Genomic DNA, 20,248 nt, shown 5'->3' with positions numbered 1-20,248 from the left:
TCTGCCATTGTTGTCTTACAATTTTCTTTATAGCACAACAGTTAAATAGGTTATGAAGGTATATAGGTATAAGGTATGTTTTGAAGAACGGGGCATAAATAAAATGAATGATTGAAAAACAGTTCACATGTTTACTGTGGATACTCAATATATGAATTACCAGTAAGACACCCTAAGGGAGAGAAGTGACCTCGCCCTAAGGACGAGAAGTGCCGAGCGAGTTTAGGGCAGGGTCGCGCACATGGGCGGCGGGTGCACGCATCCACCTGGGTGTCAGCAAACGGCTGGGTGATTGATCAGGGATTTCCATATATGGCCATAAAAGTACAAGGACGGAATTCATTTGCAAGTGTGACTATTGATGACATCAGGGATCTCCATATATGGGCATAAAAGGGATTGTATGATGTCAGATGTCATAGATGTCATAGGTCAATTATGTCAGACAAGGACGGAATTCATTTGCAACATCATTCTGATGTCTGAACAGGTCAGCTATATTCTTCTGTTGAGCTGGGATAAGGTGGCGTTTTTTATTATAATGTGACTATGGTTGCAACAATAAAAGATTAATATAATGTTTTCTCAAAATGGATACAGGCCCTTGGAGTGAAACTGCTCCTGTGATACTCTGAGGCTCAACGAACTAATTGGTAAAGACGTCACTTACTTGGCAAGTTTCATCTCTATCTGCTGGCGTATTTCCTGGCGCTCCTGGTCACTCCTTGCTGGGAAGATATTCCTGTCCTCCAGCTCCTGCTTACTGGGCCGGTTCCGTAGTTTGACAGTCAACAGCTCCTTCCTTAGCCTGCGAGGAAGTGTGCCTGTATGCAAACACAGAGACAAAGATAGACACGCATGCATACAAATAAATATGGGTCATGAGTGGTCCCCTGAAGATATTACTCGGAAGGACAAAGAGCTTAAATGTACACTTTCTTTTCTCACCCAAGTTAAAGGATGTGTGATACAAACATAAGATACCGTCGTAGGAGGTCTGCACTCAAAATGTGCTTGATGATTCCTTTTTTATTAGATATTTAGCACAGCATGCAAAATGACTATGTGATCATGAAGCAGATTTTGAGTGTGGACCTCCTACAGTATTTCTTATCCGTCTTATCCTAAACATATCTATAATGACGTACTTTAGAGGAAAGATTAAAAATCATCACACATTAGTACTGCAATATGTATAATATTGCAGTACTATATATATAAAAAACTATAGAAAAAGTTATACACTATTTTCAATGTACTACTGTATAGCCTATCAGAACTTACTCATTTCCCATTTTGTATTATTGTTTCACAAATAAAATAATTACGAAAATAGCCTATCGTCAATCTCACAACACATCAAATTTCTATGTGTTGTGAGCTAGTAGGTCTGTGTTTTTTTTGCTATGAATACAGGTAGGCCATGACATTTGATCACAAGTTTGAAAACCACTGCCCTGCGGATTATACCAGTGTGGTAGAACCTGACACGTGCGGACACTTTGCACCTTAAAGGTGTATTCAGTGATAATGAAAGTGGCCGGGGTCATCTTGTCCCTTACTGGCCTTACAGCGTGGAAATGTTTAGTTTTTTTTATAGATTTTTTACACTATTATAATGTTCTCCTTTTGATCATTAAACCCAATCACTGAATATCGGTAGGTCTCCAGCTTCAGGATATGTATGATATTGATTTACTACGAGACTGTGGCATTTAATGAGTTCAGTAGTTTACAATCTAGGCATTTACAGACGTTCTTAATTCAGAGCGACTGTGGTTCTCAAAACTTTTATTTTGACCATCATAACTAAACATAACATAACATAACTACGGCCATACTCTACCCTGATTGGTCGAGGACTGGCTGGCCACCTCTGAAAACCGAATCTAGCTATGCTCGTAACACGGACCATGGTGGAAGTCCTTATATGGTCAGCACACATTCTAGTGAGGAGAATGAATGGAAAATGTACCAATCATAATTCACCCACTTTTTTTTACTACTGTTTTGTAAACCTGTGACGTGACAACAAAGATTGACTCTGATTGTGCCAAATGTCGAATGACTCATGAAGCCAGGTGATCTGGGCCACCTGCAGCGCGGTGACTCATGTGTCATTGTTGGTCCTCACCGGAGATGACGGAGTCGTTCCAGCCGTCCAGGTCAGCGGGGAGGCCCGAGGAGTTGGAGAAGCACAGGTCCAGCCTGACGTTCTCCTTGTTCTCCTCAGCCTCCTTCCGGGGCCAGTCGGCCGGTCCGCAGCCTCCCGGCAACAAGCCGGACGGCTGCTGGTTCTCCGAGCTGCAGGAGCGCGAGAGCCAGCCGTCGGAGCACCACGTCCGCGGGGAGGAGCCCGGCTCACACCCCTCGTGCACACTGAGGGGAAGAAGGAGGAGAGGAGGGCAGAGTGGTCAATTAAACGATTTAAATAAGTGGTCGATGTACAGTGTTGGGGGGTGTGAAGGGTTTCATTACTAAGTGAGATAGCAACTGTGTGGAGGACATTATACCTAGCCGTTCAAAATGAATCATAACACAAACATACAGCTATTCCCAAATTTGTTTAAAAAAAGGTTGCAAGGAAACATTTATAAAATATGGCCTATTTGGGCCAAACTAGATTGTTAATTTTTGCTTCTTGGTACCAGTCATTGTCATTCAGTTTACAAAGTCTAAAAGCCAAACAAAAAATAAATTGTCTTCGTTCCAATGTTCAATGCCCAAAAATCGTTAATCGCAATTATTTGTATGACAATTAATCTTCAAGTAAAATGTTATGATCTTGACAGCACTACTCATAACTGTCTGCTTCTGTGTGTATTGTAATTATCACTCTAGATGAGTCAGGATTGCTTTGCTCACCTCTCTTGCCTATTCTTGGAAGCGAAGGCTCGCTGCAGTTCCTCCATGATGCAGCTAGGGGGCATAGGAGGATGCATCATATTGCCTAGGTGGGGGGACCCTGAGGGGTTGGAGTGGGGGCCGCGAAGTGGCAGGACCATTGGGGCCAGGCTTTCTGGTGGCCTTGGAGGAGGCTCCTTGGGGAGGTAGGAGTTGGGCAGGTGCGTGGGTAGTGATGATGGACCTGAATCTAAGACATAATTGAGCAGAGAAACAAAGAATAAACAAAGAATCTATGCAGGCCAGGGGAATAGAATGAAATAGAAATAATTAACATGGCACAAAACAACACAGTGACATTAGTTTCATCTTAAACTGCTTTTTATAAGTCTCATCAGGTTTGATTTAATCTCTCAAGAAGACAGATTCTGCTAACTGAAGAATCTGCAATTTTGTTAAGAGCAGAATCTGTCAGCATCACTTCCATAAACATGTGGTGTAGTTGTTAATGGTAATAAACACAGGAGCACCCGGGAGGAAATGGACTAAGAAAGGGGAGGAGGCAAACCGAGTGCCTGTTTCTACACAAAAAAAAGGAGGTGGTGCCCCCAAAGGCAAAAACGGAGGCAACAAAATATTGTTTCCCTTTTATTTTTTTACCGACGAATGGGTTCCCAGATTGGGTTTGATTTGATATTGTCTATATTGAGTACCGGTATGTACTGTACCCTTAGTACATTGTAGCTTAAAGTGTGTTCACACAGTGTTCCTTCAACTCAGACGGAGTACAAATGGAACCAAGTAGGAACAGCACACCCACACTCACCCTCAGGGGCATCACAAGGGGCAGAAAAGTGGGACTGGGTTACTAGGGCCCAAGGTGGAGGAGGCGGGGCCTTAATTATTTTATACTTTAGCTATTGAAAAATAGAAGATATACAAGCTCACAGCCGCGCTGCAAGCTTGTAGATCTGCTATTTTTGAAAAGTCGTGAAAATGTGCGCAAATCTTTGATTATATGTCTTTTTTAAGCAAACATTTGTAACTCAAATTTTGCTTCTGGGGGGTCATGGAACTAAATATTTTGAGATGGGGGTCCGTGGCCATTTTGGGGTCCTTCACATGAAAAGGTTTGAGCACCACTGACATAGAAACATAGGTTTTTCAAAAAACCTTAGAAGGATTTGACATATTCAAAGACTTGCACACATTTTCACGATTTCTCAAAAATAGCGGATCTACAAGCTCGCAGCACGGCACTCGGTGCCACGCTGTGAGCTTGTATATCTGCTGTTTTTCAATAGTTAAAGCACAAAATAATGCGTAATAATGCGTTCCCAGTCCATGGGTTAAACCCCCTCCCCCTATGAAGAACATTCATGAGGGGCCCGCAGTGAATCCTTGACTTGTCCCCAGGGCCCAGAATTTGGTGCGACACCCCTGCCCACACTCACTCACCCTCACCACCAGTGCTCAGCTGGGGCAGCGGTCTTGGAGGTACTTGTGGCGGGGATGTTCTCGGAGGTATGCTGTCCTCCGCTCTCTCTTCTATCAACTCTCCTGGCTCCTGCAGACCCTCCGAGAGGAGCTCCCCTCCAGGGGGAGACTCCTCCTCCTCTCCCTCCTCCTCTGACTGCTGCGCGCTCTCCTCTAGCCGCTCACAGTCCTGGGGAGGGGCAGCGGCTGGAGAAAAGATGTGTGTAAATTGTGGACGTGGGTTAAAATGTCTTGTGTGTGCGTGACACAAACATTTACCTAAGCCTTTTAGGGTTTAGGGTTGACATTAGCCACTTAAACCCTAAATGCTCCATTGACCAAACACATTTAGAACAAACTGACTACTCTGCCTCCAAAATGTGGAAGCTATATAGGCCCTGACACCATCCATTAGAGGATGTGTACCAGGCCAAAGGTCTCTTTCAAAATTGGCCTGAAAAAACAAACTATCATAATTTTCCCATCGAAAGGAGGTGTCATTCACTGCTGCTGTGTTTCCTTCTTCTTGATGATGGCATGCATTATTGTGTATATTATTACCAAATATCTTTGAAAAGAAAATATGCTAGAAAAGCTCAAAGTGTGTCGCAATGTGACACAAGTGTAATGTAGATTGTTGTAGATCAGCTGTTTCCACTACCGCTATAATGTTTTATTCTGTGAAATCTTTGAATATTTGGGTGAATTTGTCTACACTTTACACATTAACATTGCACTGACATTAAAAACTTTGTAATTTGTGCCTATGAATACCTATTTTTAAAAGCAGTATTATTGTCCACCACCACTGCACCCTTAGTCATTGAGATGTCTCTACTGCCCTCTAGTGGTACATGCCTAGAACATGTGATTCTCAACCTTTTTAATTTCAAGGACTACATTAACATTACACATTAGACCACGGACACACACTTTTTCTTTTTTAAATCTCTGGGACCCCAATCTACACTGTAAAATCCAAACTCAGAGAGTTTACAAATCACTTTATAAAAAAATGTTTGGGAAATGTTGAATAATTTAGATTATTTTTTTAAACACAATTTACACAAATCTTCTCTTCTGCGGGTCCCTGACACAAAACATTTTCAGATGGGGTCCTTGGCCAAATATATATGAATTTGGGGGTCCTCGATGAGAACAAGTTTGACAACCACTGGCCGGCGCTACAATAACCTGGCTGGAAACTAGACAAATCTGCCATTGCAAAGAAAATTTGCCTTCGACAGATTTGGTCTGGCACTGCTCAGTTGTGATTGGATTTCACTCCCTCCAAAGTAGTGAGGGACCAATCAGGGCCCAGTATGCAAATATGGGGCGTCTTTTAGACTAATATCTACGCAGTGATATTAGTCTGGCCATGCCAGGCTAGCGCTACAATACGTAGCGCTCTGTGCATCACACACCACGTCGTTGTTATGGTGTGGACTCTGCCACCCACTTGACTTAGTGGGTGGCAATGGTTCTCAAAGTGGATTCCAGAGACTTTGTGGGTTCCTTTAGGGGGGTCTAAATTGACCAATACAAGTCTGTAACTCTAACAGTATACAAATGGAACCAAATTTGGTTCCATTTGTATACTGTCAGAGTTAAAAGGAGAACTTGAAATGTAAAAGTTTGAGAAACATTGACTTAGATTTTAGAAGAACAGTTTTTTTTATTATATATATTTAGAGTTATACAGTATATAGTTGTACAAATATATAGGTATAGTGCCTTGTCGGAACGGCCCTTTAGCCCTATGAGAATGTTGGGATGTCCCACCTTGCGGGGATTGTTCCTCGTCAGGGCCCAGATATTCCACACTGCTGACCGCGAGGCCAGGAGCCAGAGGTCCCCCGAAACCCCCCAGCAGGACCGTACCATCTGAACAGCAGCCGTGGGAGGGAGAGCCGTGGTCGTGGCACAGGAGACTGCTGGACAATGCTACATCTGTGGGGGTGGAGGAATACCAAGTGGGGTTAGTCGCTGCAGTGAAGAAGAAAATAACTATGTACATTTACTCACGTACTTTACTTAAGTTACTGTACTTGAGTGTTTAAATCTTTTGGATGTTTCAAACTTCGACTCATCTACTATTTTAAAATTGTTATCTTTATCCAGAACAACTTACAGTAAGCAAGATAAACACATACAGCAAATGCAGAGACAGTCTAGTGCCTCAGTAATCTAGGATCATAGGTAAACCAAGAACCTAGCATCAGTCATCATCTACATCTCAAGTCAGATGACAGATTTTTATTATTAATACAAAACATGCATTAACCACTTTAATAGGCCATTTTTATTTTATTTTTCAGCTATTTGAAAATAGCAGATTTATTTATTTTGGAAGAAAATCAATACATTTTGACATACTACTTTTACATTGGTACTGTAGGTATATTTTGATGCCACTACTTGTACTTTTACTCGCATAACATTTTGAATACAGGCTTTTCACGTAACAGAGTATTTTTATATTGTAGTATTGCTACTTTTACTCTATTAAAACGATTTACTTCTTCCACCCCACCGCTCATCAGGCCCAAATCAAAAGTCTGTACTATAGAATGTATACAGCCATAAAACACTACAGTATCATCTGATGTGCAAATGGTGGAATCAAATTGCAGTAAGGATAAATGCAACCATTATCTTTTATGCAGTCTAAAGAGACCTCCAGAGGCCATCACCTCAAACTGCGATTCCTCTGCTATGCTAATGTACCTGTATATGTGATGCAAATACAGCATTAAATGGCACTCCTACAACTCATTTCCACAATCACCTTTACAAGCCGAGTTACATGGGTCTCCTCTATTTTCCTGTACAGTGAAGTAGGTGACCACAAAAGGTAACCAATTCCCTAAGGTGTTATGTCCTCATCCACCGTGTCATTCTACTTTTCAAGTCACCTTGACTGACTCAGTAGCAATTACTGTAAAAGGTTCTCATTTATCCTGCAGTATTCTTCCCAGGGAGATCTTGTTGTCTGTTAAAAAAAGAGAACATCGTGTGGTGCTGTTGTAAACCAAAGTGTTTGCATGAAACAGTGCAGTGCGTCTTATATAGTGCTGTTTCAAAAGCGCTTGATAATGTGCAGTACATTCACAATGCAAGGCACCAACCTGCTCTTCGGGAGCACTTATATTAGGGTTTAAGTGTTTTGCTCAAGGACACTTCGACAGTAACCCACTAGGCGGAGCCGGTGATCCAACCGGGAACCTTCCGTTTCCCAAGTGGCCGCTCTACCAGTGGCATCCGTGGTAAACCGCTGATATTGCTTCCTATTGACACTTTTTAACCTTTACATGGTACTGTGCTATGCACTTTAAAGACTAGGAAATAGCTTGAATGTTGGCAACAGCTCACCAAGGGTCATAAGAAATTGATGCGAACGAACATAATTCAAAGACTGGGAGCATGAGCAGCCATGTATTTTTGATCATAAACCACTGATTATACCTGACCTGAATCGTGAAAGGGATCGTACTGTATTAGAGAGTGTGTATGCACATGCTCGCACATGCACTTTGGATTGCATTTTCCTACTGATGAGTTGAGAGAACAGCCCCTGCAAGTCTACCTGCAAGTGGACTTTGTAAGGCTGCAACTATCAATTATTTACTTATTGATTAATCGAATCATTAAGAAGGTCGTTTTTTGATCATTTGTAAAAACAATATATATATATATATATCAACGAATCAACACAAAGCAATTCAAAATGATCTTTTATAATTGACTAACTAACTAGCTGTATTTAGTGTCGCATGAAACTAGTGGAAATAGTACACGCTCACAACATGTCCTGTCTTAACACGTGATGTGAGTTTGTCATTTCCCGAATTCTGTTATTTTAAGGAAAAAAGCAAAAGTTCAATAACTTTCCCCAAAGTAATTTTTTGTATAATAGATTAAACGAGCAGGGCAGGGAAAGACTCTTGTGTCCTGCATAAACTAACGCTGCAGCCTTCATTTAGTTACTTTAGTTTACACCTGCTCATGATGACCACACGCGCATGGCAGACTTCTGAAGGTATGCACACCACCATCATCACCACCACCATGCCTACTCGTCCTACAGTACCTGTTGCACTCTGCTTGAGTTTCTCGTTTTTCTTTTTCCTCCATTTCCAGGGCTTGAAGAGACGCCCCAGGGTGGACAGCTTACTGTTGCGTCGGATGGGTGGAGTGTGGACCCCCGACACCAGGCAACCTGTCCTCAGCACCCTCTGCTGGTCCATCGCCTCCACTGCAGCCAGGAGACAGACGAGGAGAGAGCGAGCCAGAGAGGGGTATGATTGGGTGGAGAGAGAGAGAGAGAGAGAGGAGGGTGTTGAGGAAGGGGAAAATGGAGGAAATGAAAGAAAGGAGAGGTGTCAGATTAAGATGGAGCAGGGGAGGGGGAGGCAGAGTGGGCCGGGGTAAAAAGGAAAAAAGGAGTACGATGAGAAGGAGGGTGGGGGTAGCAAGAGGGTTGGGGTTATGATAGGTTGAATGCAGAGAATCGGGGGAAAGGGGGAGAGGACGTGGAGAAGAAAAGTAGGAGTAGGTGAAAGAAAGAGAGAGAAAAAAGAACATCATTACAAAGTCCACCTCACTGAATAAACCATGATGGAATCTGTGTGCACTGATTCAATTACAATGATGTGATTGAATCATGGAAAACTCCCTTGAGAATGTTATGTCCCTATGCATCCTATTAACTATGCAGCCATGCTGTATGCGACACACCAAAACAAACACATATAACGTCCCGATATATGCGTCCCATAAGAATACACAGAGCCTTGTCAAATACAGAAGCCCACCTTTCCCATGTGGAAAACACAACAGGTGTGCCGATCTCTCTGCATCTCCTAGTAAGAAGTGTTATCATATACCGGTATAGGCAGCCTGGTGAATTGAAGGACGCTCTGATAATTTCATTGTCGTGTTCACTTTACTTCTCGTGCGTCACCCATCAGCGAGGTGCGAGTACATCCTTTGACCGCAGCACTGAACCATTTATCGTACAATGAATATCTTTTGAACATTTTCACCTACAGTATATTGACATGCCCAAAATATGGACGTCGTCGTCAATCATGTTGAAAGTGGTTTAAACCTGGATGAGAAACAACAAACACGCTTAGAAAACACAGGGTTTGAAAAGTGACTCTAGACAGGATATGTCTGCAGTCAGTGGTAGGCTACTTCAACAAGTATCACAATGCCTCCACACAACCAACACAGCACAGTTACACAGTAAAGTCCAGAGTGTTAATTTGACTCTGAGAATATAAAGACTGACCCACAAGGGCCCATTTAAAAAATAAGTCAAATTAACACTCTGGATATTGCTGTGTACGGTTGCATGTCAATCAGATTCCTTTGTTCAATGATGGTGGTGCAATGATGGTGGTGGTGGTTATTATGATGGTCTTGAGGCTGTCTGTCAGGCTTGCTCTCGTCTGTGTAGTGTGCTGATGTGTTTGTCTGTGCACGTGTTCCTTGACTTTCTGGCCGAGAGAGAGCGAGTAAACAAAGGAAAGACTCTGTACACAATCTATGCAATGCTTAGGAGCACAGTGCATATTATTTCAGCTAGCTGAGATATCAGTGCAAACCCTTCCAATTAAATCCCCCACCACATGGAGACAACCCTCTTCTCCCTGTAAAGGAACCTGGGGTTTTGGTGGACGAAGGCTGTGACTCATAATGTAACAGTGTGGGCCTACAGCTCAATCAACGTGCACAACTGGCCCTAGTACAGCCGCAACTAATCAAGAAGGACACGTACAACAAATAGACAGTGTTTAAGAGCTGCATACGTCAGTGTGAGACGTCAAGTGCCTCCACGGCGCTGAAGATCTTTGTTCACAAATTGAGCTGAGGAGGCGAGCTGGTTTTCTAGAGGAGAGGAGAGGAGAGGAGAGGAGAGGAGAGGAGAGGAGAGGAGAGGAGAGGAGAGGAGAGGAGAGGAGAGGAGGGGGCTGCATTGGGGAGGGATTTGCAGTCTGGTTCCGGGTGTGTTGTTGAGTGCAGGCAGTGAGGGAGGAGAGAGGGTGGGGTTCAGCCTGTTCCTCTTCATGTGCATCAGTAATAGAACTAATCAATTTAATACATTATGAAAAGTCATCGATATTAATAAAATAATCGATTTAGAAGGGGAGTAAATGTTAATGATATTTTTTAGAGCTAGTAGATCTTCTATTTTAGCATTCTTTTTTCTCACAACACCATTGTACTACTACTGTATAACAAAGTATAAAATAGGGCTTAAAGGGATATTTCACTTTCAAAAAAACCTTTTGTCATTTTATCGTCTAATCAGGCTTTTGGGAACACCCTGGACAGATTTTGAATTTCTTCATTCAGTATTTAGATATTTGATATTCATTTCCCCCCATTTTCCCCCTACCAGGACCTTCCTATACAAACCCATTCTAACTTCAAACTCCATTTTAACCATGATAGATTCAATTAAAACACCTGTCCTTTTTTCTGGTGACTCCTGACACCCTCCGAATACGTGAGCAGGCCGTGCTTTTTCGATAACATTTTTCATTGATTTCTATTAATCTTTTGGGGAAATGAAAATTATTAAATACAATAAAGGATTATAAAAAATAAATGAAAAAAGTTATTCAGAGGGTGTCAGGAGTCACCAGAAAAAAGGATGATTGTTTTCATTGAATCTATCATGGTTAAAATGGAGTTTGAAGTTATAATGGGTTTGTATAGGAAGGTCCTGGAAGGGGAGAAATTAATTATAAAATATCTAAATACTGAATGAAGAAATTCAAAAACTGTCCTGGGTGTTCCCAAGAGCCTGATTAGACGATAGAATGACAAAAAGATTTTTTGAAAGTGAAAATATCCCTATCAGAATAATTTAGTCAATTATAAAAGACTAAATTGAGTTTGAGTTTCGCTAATTTTAAGGTATTTAAACAGGTCAGTATCATATATAAGACCCTAAATGGTCTATGCCCACCTCCCCTAAAGGAATTCATAAAAAGGAAGCCCGATAGAGGACTCAATACTAGAGCAATCACTAGAGGGGATTGCGAAGTACCGTACCGGGTAACCGCTTTTGGAAAAAACACCCTTTCAGTGCAGGGATGTTCAATCTGGAATGACCTACCTCTAACAATAAGAGACTGTTTGTCATTTCCATCCTTCAAGTTCAATCTAAAAAAATGGTTAGTTGACAATCAAACCTGTGACCATGTATAGTTTTAAGAGTACAGCTCATGTCATGTACGTATATTTTTAACTTTTCTTTTCTAATGTAGGGTACTGTTAGTAATATGTGTTGTTTTGTTGTTTTTCTCTTGGTTGAGGAAAAATAGTATTTGTATGTATGTTCTTAGGCGCCCTCTCCTAATGTAGGGTTACTGTTTGTTGGTATGTATTGTTTTGTCTTCATGTGGGGACTACGGATGAAATTTAGCATTCTTGCTAATTCCGGCTTATTTACATTGCTTTCATGTAGTGTTCATTAATATGCATTGTCCCGTCTAAATAAACAAATAAAGTAAAGTAAAGTAAAGTAAATTAGATTATCTTCATGTTGATCCGTTGATAATACTTGACAGTTGCAGTACTATTTTCATGCAAGTATCTTCCCACGTCTTCCTCTTATTTTCTTCTTCTTCTTCTTCTTCTCCTTCTTCCAGCACATAGGCAGACAGCAGAAAGAGGGAGATGGAAGCGATGAAGACAGAGAGAGTATAGTGTGATGAGGCCATGAAAGCATTGGGTAGATAATGATATAGGGAGGATGCTCGTCTCTGGGTTTTTGAGTTTGACCCTAAAACCACCTGGAACGGGGCAGTTGACCGCATGGCCATCTACCTGAGGCTCCACCTACTGTGTGTGTGTGTGTGTGTGTGTGTGTGTGTGTGTGTGTGTGTGTGTGTGTGTGTGTGTGTGTGTGTGTGTGTGTGTGTGTGCGTGTGTGTGTGTGTGTGTGTGTGTGCAGTCACACTGCCTCATATTCACACACGCATCCACTCATGCACGCACACTGCACACACGCACACGCGCACACGCACAGGCACACGCGCACACAAAGCATGGTGGACATACAGTAGAGCACTAGAATCCAGGTCAAGCCTTAAGGAAACCAACCCAGTCACAGAGAAACACATAGCGGAGGGGAAAGAAGAAACAAGCTTAAGAGAGACTATGGCATGGAGGATGGGTGGAGGGGAGTGTGTGTGTGTGTGTGTGTGTGTGTGTGTGTGTGTGCGCGCGCGTGTGTGTGTGTGTGTGTGTGTGTGTGTGTGTGTGTGTGTGCGTGTGTGCGTGTGCGCGTGCGTGCGTGCGTGCCTGTGTGCGCGTGTTTGTGTGTGTGATTGAAGGGGGGTAGAAGTGTCTGTGTGTGTGTGTGTGTGTGTGTGTATAGTGTGTGCGAATGGAGGGAGAGCAAGAGGGAAGAGAGGAGGGGTCAGGCCCACCACTGTTGCTATGGCGACCACATCCAGATGCTGCGGCAGCAGTGGGAGCCAGCAGGAGCAGAGTGTGTGTGTGTGTGTGTGTGTGTGTGTGTGCCGCTAAAGCCTCATGTATGCTTCGACGCGTGGCGGTGTGGCACGCTGAACACGGACGATATACAAGCCCACCTTGTACGTCGGCTATGTTACAGCGACAGAGCATAGATCTGGCATAAGAGGAGAGAGGAAGCAGAGAAGCTTCCTGCTTCATGGCCACCCCATGCCGGCCCCGGTGCATTGTGGGTAGGGGGTGAGGCAGCAAGGAGGACGTGGACTGTCTGCGATTTGAAAGAGGGGAGGGATTGAGAGAGAGAGAGGGAAAAAAGGGGGGATTCCGGGGAGAAGAGGGAGAGGGGGAGGAGGAGGAGGAGGAGAGAGATGTGGGAGGGGGCTGTTGCTATACGGAAGAGCTTGCCGGAGAATCTGTGCCCGTCCAATCAGGGCGCAGCTATTTATAATGTATATCAAATAACTCTCCATTTTTCAAAGAAGGGGAGATGGTTCAGAGAAAATGACAGGAGTCTGGGTGAGGGACAAGATTTGGGTGAAGCACATGGTGATGTTTTTTTGTAACCACAAAATGAGGGCGTAGTGAAATGTGTGTCAGATAACCATGAATGGAAACCATGCGGCGGTGCTGTGCTATTCTAATTAATATGCTAATACAAATTGGATTTATTAAATCCATGTGTCATGTTGATGCAGAGCACCATTAGTCTGTTTGCTGTAATGCCCTCAGTCCCCACCAACACAAGTCTACGCGCACTGTACTGTAATGCTGTAAGCTTTTTGATGTATTTAAAGGCTTTATGCAAGATTAAAGCTGATATTCCCGGCATAAAAAGAACTGAGGCATTTCATTTACCTTGTGCATGAATGCATGAACGAACGTATGCATGTAAATACATTCTACAAAGAGCAAACACGTTAATTGCACTTTGTAGACTAAAGCATGGCTTGATGTAGCAGGGAAAACTGTGTACTGTGGTAATGTTATTCAGTAAGTAAGTAGGCTACTGTAGCCTCCAACTGAGCTATGTAGCATGTCTGTGTGTGTCACCAGGGACCCCACCCCGTTTAACCACGCTGTCAGCACATTCGACAACAGAATACCATCGCTTGCATGTACTGTACAGTATACTGTGAACAAAGGTCTGCTATGTTGACACTCCTCCTGGCTACCTGAGGTGCGCTCAGCTGAGAGCTTATCGATGGGAAATTAATGTCATCATGAGAAACATTCGTTTAAGTTGAAACGTATAACTTGCATTAAATTATCTTCCAGGAGACTTCTTGAATTATGTATGAGACAAAAATGAAATACTAAAATAACATGCTTTACAAACCGCAGGCAGGGTGTTTTATTTTGAGATAATCTTTAGCCAATCACAAGAAGAACTACAGCATAAAGGCCACACTTTGACAACAATCACATAGAATGGTTGTATAAACTGACTGAATCATTCATTGTCCCGGTCAATAGTGTCCCTGTCAATAGTTCAACCTTAAACTCAAATGTATTCATTCAAAGTATAAATGGGTGGATTCAAAATGTGTGCCAGCTTCCTACAACTGCAGTTACACACAAGACACGTGCTAGTGGAGTTAATCTGTCTAATTTGTCTGTTTAGCACCTTTTGGTGACATTAGTGTTGACAAAATCTTTATTGTCTACAGTAGCCTACAATTAGTACAATACACACACACACACACACACACACGCACGCACGCACGCACGCACGCACACACACACACACACATACACACACACACACACACACACACACACACACACACACACACACACACACACACACACACACACACACGCGCACACACGCAAACACGCACACTAAAGCAATGAAATATATATAATTCCTCACTGCCAAATAGAAAAATATCTGAGCATAGTCTGCCAAAGAAATATTTTACATGTTATTTGTCCTTTACAAATTACACTTCAGCAACAATACAGTACCTGTATATTGGGTAGAACTTTATTTGACAATACTTGCATCTGTCCAGTATCAGTTCTTAGAATAGAATACACTACAGTATATGCAGCCAAGCCTCTGCAGTGGGCACACTCTCTGTAACCCCTCCAACAGGTACACAATTGTGACAAAAGCATAACAGAAAACAAAACTAGAACAAGTGCTGCTAGGAGCACATGTCTCCGACAGATCAGGTAGGTTATTGTGCGCCAGCAATGTTCGGAATTCGTCAATCAAAATATCTGACAGATCTGTGTTGATCATGCTTGCTATAGATAATGTGTAACGATCTGGATGATGTTAGGACACATTATGTGGGAGTAAAATAGAATAAATGTTTTGCAATCAGCCTCCTGGTGGCGCTATAATAGGGCAATTTTAAAAGGTTGGCATTTGTTCCTCAATGTGGTGTCAATGTGCATGCAAAGTTTCACCGCAATCGGACACTGTGTTCTTGATTTGCAGCATTTTGTTCAAAACAAGCCACTCCTGCAAACTTCAGATGTGAATCTTAGCCAATCAGGATGGAATATGAAAAATCGAACAGATCTGTCTTGATAACATTGACTATAGAGATCATGTGTACCGATTTGCCAGAAATTTGAATATATATATATATATATATATATATATATATATATATATATATATATATATATATATATATATATATTTTTTTTTTTTTATGGGTTTTACATAAGTTTACATAAGGCTTCCTGGTGGTGCTAAAAAAGGCAAATGTGAAAAATGCAGGGCAAAGGTTTTCCTTGGCCTCTAGGGAGTGTGAAGTTTTACACTGATCAGTTATAGGTAAAAACATGAATCACCTTGTTATAGCACCACCATGAGGCTGATTTGAACATTTTTTGTGGCATTCGTGCCTTGGCCAAGTGGGAATATGTGTGTAAAACTACACGGAAATCACACTCGGTGTTCATGATTTGAAGCATTTTGTTCAAAACGGAGAACTCTGGCAAACCTTGGAAGCCAATCAGGATGGAATATGAAGAATCTCATTTAATGACTATAGAGATACCGCGTACAGATTTGTGTGATGTTTCGACAAAATCTGTTTGAGTACTGTCCAAAAATATGTTTCGCAAACATCGGCCACCTGGTGGCGCTATAACAGGCCAACGTGCCAATGGTTTTTGATTGATTGATTGAAGAATTTATTAGAAGTTTGCAATAGAAAAAAGTACAGTTTCATGACAGTACAAATCACTGGTACAAGGTCAACTAAAAGGAGATCCTAGAAAGCCGAGGCTTATTTCCACAGGAACCACACTTTAAGTATCTCATATAACATTGAAAGACAGACGGATAGAACATAGTACTTTATCTAGGATAATATCAGTTTCAAAAGCATAACATCAAATACAAAAGGCAGAATACAAAGAAAAAAGGGGGGGGGGAGCATGGGGGCTTAGTCTATTTACAAGTCACGGGTAGCTGCTGTCTGAAGGTGACTTTTCATACCAATTTTGAAGGAGGCTAGGGATTTGCTCTCCTTTAGGGCTTGTGGAAGGGCGTTCCACATGTTGATGGTATAGCAGGAGAACGAGTTAGCGCCTTGTTTAGTGTTAAATCTACGCTGATGATGATTAGTGGAGCTGCCTCTGGTGTTATGATCGTGAACATCCTTGACCTTTAAGAAGTAGTTTGTCAGGTACATGGGAATCTTGGAGGTGTAGTGTATCTTGTACACCAGGCCCATTGCAAGATGCTGTACTCTGTCAGCTACTTTGAGCCACCCCACGCTTTCGTGGTGATGCTCGGTAAGGTGGGTCAGAGGAGGGAGACCAAGCACAACCCTAATTAGTTTGTTTTGGGCTGTTTGGAGCTTTAGCTTTAAGGCAGCTGGGGCGTCGCGATACCAGACAAGGACTCCGTAATCAATGAGGGGCCCAATAAGAGCACCTCCTAGTGTCTTTCGGGATTTAATATTGATCAGTGGGGCAACTCTTTGCAAGAAGCGAATTCGTTGATTGACTTTATTGATTACCTTGGTGGTCATTTTTTCACTGGATAGGTTAGCCTCCAGGATGCAACCCAGGTAGCAGATGTGGTTTTTTCTTTCTATCACAGTGTCACCTACTTTAATTGTGAAGTTCTCAACTAGGCTAAGTTTCTGACTAGATCCAAAGAGGATACATTCAGTTTTGCCTAGGTGAATTGAGAGTCTGTTGTCATTGAGCCAGGTGCAGATCTTGTTAAGTTCACAGTTAAGGGCCTTTTCAACCTGCAAAATGTCTCTGCCTGAGACTAGGAGAGCCGAGTCATCCGCGAACAGAAACAGATTGCAGTCACAAGCAGATGACATGTCGTTTACGTATATTAAGAACAACAGTGGTCCTAGTATACTCCCTTGAGGTACTCCACAGTTTACTGGGAGGGGGGGGGACAGGGTTCCGTTGACTTCCACCATCTGTTCCCTCCCCACCAAGTAAGAGTGCATCCATCTCACTGCTGTGCTATCAAGACCAATAGCTTTGAGTTTTTCGATCAGAATAGAATGATCGACGGTGTCAAATGCCTTCTGGAGGTCCAGCATGACCATGCCACAATATTTGCCATCGTGAATTTCACGTTTGATGTAATCATTCAAATAGATGAGGCATGTATCTGTGGAATGGGACTCTCTGAAGCCAGACTGGAACTCGTAGATCAGTTTATTCTCTTCAAGATATCTAGCCACCTGTTCATAGACAATTTTTTCCATTACCGGTGCTAGAGATTAGCTGTACAAAGACGGAAGGAAACGGACACACACAAACGGACACATGGTTGGACGGACGGACGGACGGACAGACAGACAGACAGGGTGCAAAACATAGTCTCGGACATGCCTTTCGGCCTGGCGGAGACAAAAACATTAATACTTTTACTGATTTATACCGTTTATACTATGAATAGGTGGCTAAAATTGGAAATGAATTTAAAACAAAGTAGGGGTTGTAGTACATAAATGCCTATCTGTCACTCGGCTGAAATTTCACTTAATAGCTTACGAAAAAGCAAGAGGGGTTCTGGGAAGTTAGAGTGAGGATAAATAGAGCTAGGTAGATGACTGGGGGGCGGAGCTAAGGGCCAGGTAGGCCAGGTAGGTGGCGTGAGAGCAGGTAGGTGGAGAGGGGGTGGAGTCATGGTGTGTTTCTCTCTCTCCTGAACTTCTGTTGTTCCAACACCATTTAAAATAACATGCAGAAATTTATGATGGATTCATCTGAGCCAGTTTAAAAAACAATAACTTCAAAAACTTGATTTAAAAAATAATTTTGTATAAATCATCTAATGTAATCCTGGGCGCTACACTCCCTCTGCCAACTTGGGGAGACAACAGACTGACCTCATGCTTCCTTTTATGCATGAGGAGTCCAAGTTGCTTCTTTTCACCTGACAGGGGGGAGTTTCCCCTGTTGGACATAGCTCGTGGAAGGACCACGTTATTCCAACCAGTTTAGTTCCTTTTCCCTCAATCAGGCGCCCTGGCTGGCCAGGGGGAGGCAGTATAGAGACCAGGATTACTGCATGTTTCTTGCGAGGGTACCTACCCTAGGAGACATGGGGAGAACATGCAAACTCCACACAGAAAGGCCCTTTTGCCAACCCCACTTAGGGTATGGGCACTGATGACGAGGAGGAGAGAACACGCCCACAGCGTCCCTGGCACGAAACAAACCCAGGACCTTCTAGCTGTGAGGCAACAGCACTACCGACTGCGCAACCGTGCCCCCCACAAAAAACTTGATTTCAGCAGCACTTACATGTAATGGTCATTGCAGCAGTTCTCATAAGGCTAATAGTTTGCACAATGCCACTTAGGGCATCAAGATTGCCAGGACCGCCACTGTCTGTCTCTTCACTCTACCTGCTGAACGTCATCAAACCTTCAAAAAAATCAACCACCACAGCAAAACAACATTGCTGTCATTGCTCTTTTGACAAACATATCTCTGCTGGCATTATCTGTGTGTCCCAATGGCCTCATCATCATAGCTAAAAATAACACCAGAACAGCCCTCCCTCTTTCTACGTATATCCCACAGAGCCTAAAGTTCAGCGCGCCGCTCACCCAACTGTCCTCCGCATGAGATAAGAAGAGGGCGTCTGACAACATGCCCTTGAACGAGACACCTTCTCTTACCCGCTACCATGCCAGCTAACCTCCTCTCTTTACCCCCCTGGCACTGCAACTGCGCTGCCATCTGTGCAAGAGCCACTGCCTGAGGGGGGCCCTCCCTTCCACAGTCAGGACACACGACTAACTAGCAAGAGGGAAGAGAAGAGCAAAGTAGAGGAGAAGCAGAAGGGACAGGCCCAGAAGGCGATGGAAGGCGGAGGCAGAAGAAGATGGAGAGATAAAGTGTGTGAAAGAGTCAGATACTACACCAGCAATGAATGGGAACCAGACTGGCAAAAGAGCACTAATGAGAAACGTGTTCCTTCATTGTCCAGTAGTGAAGAGCCACAGAGTAAAACTTGAACTGTAAGGATTAAGAGGAAACGAAAGCCTTATTGAGACATTGTCATACAACCATGTCACTCGATGAAAATAACCGATCTTTGTCGTAGTATATAAATTATTTGAAAAAAGAGAAGGCGGATCCGAGCACTCAAAAAATAAAACGGAGGGGAACGGACATAAAAGCAGTGTACTTTATTTTCAAGACATAATAAATTATTTGGTTTAAGGGCTATCTGATTTAGTTTAAGGGCTATCTAGAAGGGGTACCTTTTTTCTGGTGGAACCAGGTGAATGGAAGTCTTCACAGTCAACTTATCTCTGAACAACTTGTCTAGTTTGTCTGTTCAGATGAGATACAAACATTCACATATTTCTTGAGTCTAAATATTATTTTGTCCTTGGCATGGTTTTGATATGATAACTACTGATCAATAAACTTGATTAAATGATTATAAAGACATTGTCGTCCATTTGCATCCAGTTAGTTAGTTCACAATACCACATTTCTTAAGTTGCAGTGCTGTAAGTTAAATTGTTTGGTACAAAGTACCCTTTTTAACAAAAGGTCTATGGTTAAAGCTTGGGGCTGTTGGATAGGTTAGGGTGCATACCCTAATACAGTAGGCTCTGATAGCTGACAGCGAGTCTCCGGTTTGACTCCTTTCCCTTCTTTTCACTGTGCTATCAATAAAGGCAGAAAAGCCTGAAAGAAATTGGGAAAAAGGAAAGAAAAAAAGTTGAAGCTCTATTCTCTATTATCATTGTTCCGTTCGTTGAGATAACAGATAATACATTTCCGAGTGGGTTACACATTTCATCCAATCATGAGAGAGAACCCGACAACGCTCATTTATCAACCTGTGTTCCAGTTCCAATTGTATCTGCTCATTTATTTGTTTCATCGCTTCTAATTTCACTTGTTTATCACTTAACAGAACCAATAATGTCAGTCATATGGATTGCTTCACCAACACATAAAC

The 20,248-nt window shown here is 42.6% G+C and overlaps 1 protein-coding gene across 1 annotated transcript in view; it reads right to left on the bottom strand.

The window, feature by feature from the left end:
* phactr3a (phosphatase and actin regulator 3a) overlaps window positions 1-20,248 on the bottom strand; it is a gene marked incomplete at both ends in the record, with an annotated part of 48,376 nt that overhangs the window by 10,094 nt on the left and 18,034 nt on the right. Inside the window, 6 exons of the mRNA XM_080732654.1 lie at window positions 671-824; window positions 2,135-2,379; window positions 2,866-3,094; window positions 4,303-4,527; window positions 6,103-6,270; window positions 8,411-8,575. Of these exons, the coding sequence (XP_080588780.1) occupies window positions 671-824; window positions 2,135-2,379; window positions 2,866-3,094; window positions 4,303-4,527; window positions 6,103-6,270; window positions 8,411-8,575 (1,186 nt within the window). The remainder of the gene's footprint in view (window positions 1-670; window positions 825-2,134; window positions 2,380-2,865; window positions 3,095-4,302; window positions 4,528-6,102; window positions 6,271-8,410; window positions 8,576-20,248) is intronic.

Source organism: Nannobrachium achirus (assembly GCF_963921795.1).
Source record: "Nannobrachium achirus genome assembly, chromosome: 9".
Lineage (NCBI taxonomy): Eukaryota > Metazoa > Chordata > Actinopteri > Myctophiformes > Myctophidae > Nannobrachium > Nannobrachium achirus.
The sequence above is the reverse complement of the archived record's forward strand: the minus strand, read 5'-3'. Positions and strand labels throughout refer to the sequence as shown.